Raw genomic sequence first — 8,261 nt, forward strand, 5'->3', positions numbered from 1 at the left:
TTATGTTCTGGCACAATGGGGCATTTAGAGCCGGTTCACATTAGCGCGACTTGTCAACCTGACAAGTCGCAGTCCATTGACTGCTACAGGACCCGTTCTAATAGGAGCGGCACAAGTCGCTCCGACTTAGAAAAAGGGTCCTGTACTTTCGGGGCAACTTGCATAACTTCCATTACTTGAAGTCCCTGCAAGTCGCTCCGAAGTTATGGTGCATTACTGCATAAGTCGCCCCCGAAGTAGTGAGTCGTGTCGCGCTAATGTGAACCGGCTCTTAGAGCAGATTCCAAAAACCTATGTTCCAGGAGTGTTTGGTGTTTAATGGCATGTGTACATATACTTGTGTTAGTGGCCAGAATTAATTGTAGCTACTAGAACGCATTTAGGCTCCGTTCACAACTGAGTGTATTGTTTTTTTGGCCGTTATGTGCAGATGTTTGGAGGCAGGCATTGACATCGAACAAACTCTTCTAATCTGCCAAAAAAGCTCATGTACTTTGAGTTTTAGGTGACAAACGCTCATATGTGAACTGGCCATTTAAATGAATGGGTTTTTGCTTGTTGGGCATTTTGAGACTTTAGAGATGAGCGTTTTTATGAGCTGAAAAACGCTCAGGTGTGAACAGGGCCTTAAGCATTTTGCATCTAGATGCAGGCCTTTTACATATTGCATAGCTTTTCGTGCTGGACCTTTTTTTTTTTTTTTTTTTTTTTTTTGACAGAACCAGTTTGATTATTTACCCACTTTGTGCATGAGCCCTTAAGTAGACAATAGCAGCATTTGTATGTTAACCTGTTAGGAAGTGTGGTAGATGTACTCTAAAAGATTGCCTACTCCAATGGAAGGCAGAAAATTATTATTTGTGACAAATTTAGATCTCTAAGACTGACACGGTTTTACCTTTGTTTGTAGCATTGTCAACATGAATCCAGGTATGAAACAGAAACTTGCCACAGAGAATCCTGCAATGTCAATCAAGGTAAGCATCCATTTGTGAACCACCATTCATGTCACTGATGCAATTAACTTTTTTTTTTTATGCTGGCTAAGTCATTTTTTTGTGTATATATACATACATACATACATACATACATACATACATACATACATACATACATACATACATACATACATACATACATACATACATACATACATACATACATACATACATACATACATACATACATACATACATACATACATACATACATACATACACACACAGACCATCTTGTACAGTTTTTCCTTTTTAGATTTGTCAAATCATGAGTTGTAACCTAAGCATCGGGCAATCCATTGCACTACATAGTTGAGGGTTATTCTAAAGGAAATGGGAAAATTGTATACTGTATGGCCAGCCTAACTGGGTAAACCACAAGTTTCATTACTTAGGCCAGAATGGCAGCGTATTGCCTTGCTCTTGTGGTGGCTGTGAAATGCGTATTATCTGGTCATTGTTAGAATGGTTTAGCTGTCAAGATATTGCCTGTTAAGTGTCAATTTGCAGAAGCTTACAGGGTTTAAATGAGATGCCACTTTGTAGGTTGGAAAGTGACTTGTAGTGGTTGCCCCATACTGTCATTACTATAACCACAATATATGTGGTTGTGTTGCAAATGCTTTACTTGGGACTTAACCCAAATTTAGTAGGCAAGTACTGTACATAGGTTTAAGTGTCTCTTGTTTATAAATATTACAAGTTTCTGGTGTACTGTAATCTAAAGGCCTATCAGGTCTTTGTAAACTGTCATGGGTTAAGTAAAATAAAGTCAGAAGTCAGACTGAATTCTTACTGTAGTTTAAAACTCATAAGATTTTCCCATGAGATAACCTTGTACAGTTACCTGTCATACGAGCCAGTGGTGTCAAGTGTTGCAATTTGAGAATGCGATAATCCATAACTTTAAAGAGTTTGAAATAATAGTTGAAATGTTTAACAGTGCAGGTTCCCATAGTTAACACTCCTGTTGATTGACAGGCTGATAATAACCTGCAGTAAAATCGGACCGTGGGAAAGTTGAACTTGTGTCTTGCAGTACAGTTTGTTTCAGTAACTTTCTCACGGTGCTTTAGTGCTGCACATTTCTTACCTGTGTGGTCATCTGGCTCTGTTTGCTATAGCAAGGTGGTATTGTAGATAACATTATACAATTAGATAATGACTGTAATCCCGTAGTTTACTTTTGCCATAAGTGTTGACTAACGCTGTTGCACAATGAGCTGTCTAGGCTAAAGCATACATTTTGGGTTATGATGCTGTGGGAATTACAATCTAGTCTAATGCCATGTTTTTACCTTTTTTCAATAGAACTTCTTTCCAGATAAAACAGAGGCGACGCAAAGGAGGACACTTAAAGTCATTCAGCATTCTGCCACTGGCCAACTTGTCGGTCGTGCCAAAGAGGTATGTGACCATTATGGGGTGCAAACCACATGTAGGTGGCTTCATCTGATAGAAATATACTGAGCTAAATTTTGAGTAGTCTGGCACATTGAAGCATATGGAGTAGTACAACACCTAGTTCATATCTGTGCAGTGCGTGTAAGGTTGTGTGTGCGTTTTTTTTTTCTGGGTTTTAGGTACATTAATATTCTATAGTGCATGTACATCTAAGATGCAGAAAGCAGCAGGATTTTAAGCTCTGCACCTAAAGCGCACAAAAGGTTAGGTCAGGGCTTGACAAACCCCAGGCGCCAGGTCGCATTGGTGACTAGAATTGGCATCCTAGTGCCTGGGATACTGTTGCAGGTGTCTTGTCGCCAGACATCCCAAGTCTCCTGCAAGGTGCAGGAGTCTCCCGCATGTGGGCTGTGTGTCCCGGACACCTGCAAGTGCTGCCCCCGCATGCAGGAGACTTGGGATGTCTGGTGAAAAACGGTGTCTGTCAGCTGTGACCAAATGGAGCTGATGCTTCCTGTATAGTTGCGGCTCCGTCATGCCACAGGTGGAGTGATATCGAATGTGCTCTGCTGGAGTGGAGTGAGCGAGATACAGGAAGCATTGGCTCTGCATGCTTCCTCCAGCACCGCTCCTCACACTTCCCGCCAGCATTTCCCACCACATGCTAGGGGGTGCAACTAGCCCCAGCACATAATTGTAAATATCACAGCATGTGCAGTGTTTGAAATGGACATGTCAAATGCCGGGCAACATCAGCCGGTTCATGAAAAACTGACTGCCATTGGGCCAGTGTATGGCAGCTGGTTTGATAGAAGCCAGCCATTCAGCATGCGTGTTGAAAAAAAAGGCTCCTAAAATTTCAAGCAAACTTGTCAAGCCCTGGGTTAGGTCAAGGGGTTGGGGGGGGGGGGGGGGGGTGGCCCTGGAGCTATAATTCTTGACCTGCCTTCAGGAATTCAGGCTCCATTCTTTTTAAAGCAAGTCTGGACTGTATCAGAGTGCAACAAACAACTTTTTTTTTTTTTTATATATTCAAAACAAATGCATTCATATGAGAAATCACTTTGACAATAACCCCCATAACATTCTAGCCATGGTTATCTTGAGAAGGCAGATGTTCATATACAATGTTCTGTAATTCATCTGCCCCTAGCTTAGGCAAGCAGGGATAAGGTTGTGCTTAGCGGAGTACCCCCTATGGAAGATTCCTGGGATATGCAAAATCATTTTGGCTTGCACCAAAAACCTGAAAGCAAATTAAATGTTTAAAACAAGTAAATGTATGCTCTCCATTGCTTGCAGCATAAGGATTGTAATTTGTTTAGTTCACCTTTAAAGTCTGCTCACTGGCTAGTTTCCACTTTCCTTGTTGTAGGGGTTGCATGAAAGTACCTGATTTCCTCTTGGGAGAGGGCTTGGTATTGAATAAAAAAAAAACTTATTTTATACTAACCCAAGTGTACTAGTAAAAAAATTTACATCCAGCCAGTGCAATGTGATATCTTTTTGCTGGGACACCAGATTAAAGGCTTTAAACGATTGAACAGAATACTGTGGGAACTCCCACTCATAGGCTATAATATGAGCGTCAGAACCTTTAAATGTTTGAATACATGGCATTCATTGTGGTGCAATCTTTTCTAGCCTGCCAAAAACTCCACTAAGAGGAAGCTGTGGAATGACCAAGTAACATTAAAAAAGGCAAAGGTGGAAATTGCTGTTGACCCAGAGCAGAGGGAAAATGCAGACTGTTCAAATGAGGCTTATGAGCTCATGGTTAAAGGTGAGTCTTGGCTGCCTTGCATGGAACTGTTGCAGTAGACTGCTGTAAATGTTTGTCGGCTCACTTGTTAACTGGTGAGCACAACAGTTGTAACTTTTTCTTTTCATGCATGTTTAGAAACCCCCTCCATCCAGTACTGGAAAGAGCTTGCAGAGGAAAGGAGAAAAGCACTTTATGAAGCCTTGCAAGAAAATGAAAAGGTAATGGGTTACATACAGTTAGATAAAATGGTTTCTTATGTGATATTGAATCCTGCTCTTGCAGCATTTTTTTTTTTTTTGAGGCTCTGGTTTTGGGGTAAACGGTCTATTTGGGTTGAACATGGGTTTTGTAAGGTCTGCCATCATAAATGCTTTCAGCTACAGGTCTTATTTTAATATAGGGATTTTGGCTGGTTTAATCCAATAGGCACGGACCAGCAGCTGATAAATGAAATGGGGATATGAGTAATTGCACAAGACTAAATTCCTTTCTGATAAAAGGGCACTAATGTAAGACCTTGGCAATGCAGTTTGCCTTTTATTCTCCAGTGTAATATGTTGTGCTAGTACTGATAATACAAAGCTGTGTTTAAAATACTAAATTTCCTCTTAACAGTTGCACAAAGAAATTGAACTTAAAGATGGGGAGATTGCACGGTTAAAACAAGAAAATGATGAGCTGCTTGAACTGGCAGGACATGTACAGCACATGGCTAACCTGATTGAGGTGAGTTTAAACTTCACAAATTTAGCAGCTTGCATGCAAAAAAGTGCTAGTAATGCCCAGCTAGTGGGCTTTAAAAATGGGCATATTGTACTTTTACAGATTTCCTCAATGCTGATGGTGAACAGTTTAGTGTCCTTGGTTTGTTTTTCTGGTGGGAAGTGGCTAAACATTTCTTTTATATATACATTAAGCTGCAATATTTGACCTAATTTCAGCTTAACCAAATCTATTTTAAGATAAAAACATCCAAAGTTTGGTACGTTCCATTCAATTTAACTCTATACAGATGAACTTGTGGTGATATACCAATGTTAAGCATCAAAACAGCACATGGTAATGGATGACCTTAGTTCTGAACTGAAAAGGCATTAACTAAATGAAGAACCTGAATAGTAAATCTGTGGACAGAGTAGCTAACTGCCCTTTCACTTTGCAGCGACTTACAGGTAGTGCACCACAAAGCCTTGACGATTTAAAAAATCTAGACCTGGAGGAAGCAAGATATGAAGATGAAGCAGAGGAAGAAGCAAGATGTGAAGATGAATCGGAAGACTACAGTTCATCAGATGATGACCTTTAAATGAAACCTAAAAGGACATTACTTGACTTTGTAAGTGGCCACTGCCTGGGCTGTTTGTCCCATCAAACTTGAAACTGCCACTATAAGCTTGAACTGCCACTAGTTGTCCTACTTGTAGCTAGGAAAATTACTGCAAGCTTTCAAATGTTTGTTTAATGCAGTGTAAAAGATTCAAAATCCAAACAGGTGCTATTCAGTTGGCCACTTGTGTTAAAGCAAATACTATGTATTTTTTTATCTTGCTTGTAAATAGTTTTTTTTATTCAATGGCCTTGATAAAAGGTAATTGTACATATATTTTGCCAAATAAACTTCAATTGGAGCAAACTGGGGTGCTTTTTTTTTTTTCTTATTTATTGTGGTAAAGATGTACAGTAGCAAAATGCCTGCTTTTGTTAAAGGCAAGGGCTACCTTACATTGCTGTAGTAACCTGCAACTAGATAGGTTGGTCTGTTCACCACTTAATTCTCAAGGTTCACTTGGGAATGTGTTGTGGCCCATGCCTTCTAGGATGTTTCCCTTGTGTCTTGCCCCAGTTCACCAGAAAATATTCCATTGTCTGGATGCAGTTTATGCTGAGTGTCTCAGCTCTGGGACCTCGGGTCTAGGTTTCTTATTTGAAATAGCCCAGGAAGGGCACCTTCGCTTCTAGCTCCTTTTTTTTTTTTTTTTTGTTTTTTTTTTTTTTTATGGTAAATTTGTCAAACTATCTGTTACACTTTAGCCTTAAAAGTGTAGGGGCAGAGGAGCTTCTCCATGGGGTTGAGGGGTGCTGCCTTAATGTTTCAGGATGTCCACCATATTAGGATGGGAGTTTGACTATTGTGCAGTACCTCTTGCTGTCATGGCCCTGAGACAATCATTTCTCATGTGCCATCCTCTATTTCCAGAAACAGTTGCTGGGGATTTTAACGCCCCGCCCCACTGGCTTCAAATACAACAAAAGCAATGTAACCTTGACCAATTTCTGAACTTCATGCCATGGGGATGGCCTATGATGGTTTGAACGCTCTTTCCTGCGTAGATGCTTTGCAACACCTGTAGTTAGCTGCAGGGTGCTATACAGATCTAGGGGTGAGGTCCGTCACTATGGAATCCAGACAACAAAGAACCTTCTGGAGGGTATTCTCATTGACGTGGATAGGTAAGGTTGTATCTCTGGCAATTACTGTAGCACCACTGAAATAGTTGTGTTTATAGGTTAAAGCAGGGATCCTCAACTACGGCCCTCCAGCTGTTGAGTTACAATCCCATGAGGCATTGTAAAACTGACATTTACAGACATGACTAGGCTGATGGGAATTGTCCTCTCCAATTGCTTGCGAGAGGCTTTTCCCCACCTAGCACAGGAAACGCATGATTCACACAGCCCTCAGGCTTTCCTACAGCCAAATAGGATCACTTCATTTGTTTTGCCTGTTGTGCTAGGTGGGCAGGGCTCCTAAACTGAGGCAGTGAACCTGGCAGGAAATGGGGAACTTTCTCCCAGGGTTTTGTCCTGGAACTTTATGGTTGTCTAAGTCTCCCACCAATGTGAGCTTTTGGCAATCCTTAATCCCCCCCCCCTTACAAAAACATATCAAATACAACATTTGACCCACACAAAAACCCCAAACTCTTTAGGGATAAAAAAAAAGTTCAACCTAACCTTCAATTACAATCAAGGCTCCATATTCATACCTTTCACACATTAGACCCTGTAAAGGTGTGAGCAGTATATCTGGCTATACGAATCAAGGCTTCCACATTTTGAACTGTTGAAGTTTCTCTTTTTTTTTTTTTTTTTTAAATCTTTCAGTAAAGCATAATTTACTTGAAATCCCCAGTCCTCTAAAGAGGGTGGACTAGAGGCTAACCATTTCAGTGCTATGAATATCCACCATAGGTGATATTACCTCATCTGAAAAACTACTAATTTTAGTATCCATAGTAATCTGGCGATCAAGTACATTATGCTCTCCATTATCTAAATAGTTTGGGACATCTCCACATGTGTAGGAGGTGAGCCAGTGTCTGTTGACACCTTGGAGATTCCCGTCCACCCCACTGCAACAGCTTAATAGGTGTATGGTATGTTCTGTATATTATAAACATCTGTGAAAGTTGTGTTGGCACTAAAGATACAGTTGATATTTTACAAAGGATATTTTGCCATTCCTTGTCAAGTCTCCCAGGTCCCCCTGCCATCAATGCTTACCCTGCCCTATCTTTACATCTTGTATACTATATTGCAGTTTATTATACAAGGAGATGAGGCCTTTTTCTTATCTGGCTGTGCAAGGAGTGACAATACCATGGGCCTCGGGGTCACGTCCATCTTTTTAAAATTGAGTTTGGAGTGCATGACGTAACTAAAAATTTAAAGAAATCCTGACGGGGAAAGAGGTCTCCTGCAGAGCTTTAAATGACTATATAGTCCCATCTGTGTAATTGAAGCCCTGCTGTATGCCATTATCAAAGCCCCCTTAATTTTGTTAAGTTCAGCATGCTTTTTTATTTCCCCAGATAGGTGTGTATAATGAAACCCTGTCATAAGACATCAAGCCTTTCATTACCCTCCATCTTTTGCATAAGTAGGAAATGTCTTATTAGGAAGCAGTCCTGCCTCCAACTGTGCCAGGAGATGATACCGCATATTACCAGCCATTAATAAAGCTTGTATAGGGTCTCTGATTTATTACGCCCCAGCCTGCAAAATTCTGCTATTGGGATGCGATAAAGTACGTTTTGGGATGAGGGACTGCCAATCCTGCCTGTCCTTGTTATTGTTTTTTTTTTTTTATAAAG

At 40.6% G+C, this 8,261-nt stretch overlaps 1 protein-coding gene across 1 annotated transcript; it reads left to right on the forward strand.

Annotated features, from left to right (window-relative positions):
* Window positions 1-920: 920 nt before the first annotated feature.
* On the forward strand, window positions 921-5,570 carry GMNN (geminin DNA replication inhibitor; the record flags this gene model as incomplete). The annotated part of the gene is made up of 6 exons (XM_082258973.1): window positions 921-977; window positions 2,310-2,405; window positions 4,047-4,185; window positions 4,303-4,385; window positions 4,783-4,893; window positions 5,330-5,570. 6 exons carry the CDS (start codon window positions 921-923, stop codon window positions 5,471-5,473), a joined length of 630 nt encoding a protein of 209 aa, XP_082115099.1. The 3' UTR covers window positions 5,474-5,570.
* Window positions 5,571-8,261: the final 2,691 nt, after the last annotated feature.

The sequence above is a fragment of the Pelophylax lessonae genome (genome assembly GCF_965119305.1).
Source record: "Pelophylax lessonae genome assembly, chromosome: 5".
In the NCBI taxonomy this organism is placed as follows: domain Eukaryota; kingdom Metazoa; phylum Chordata; class Amphibia; order Anura; family Ranidae; genus Pelophylax; species Pelophylax lessonae.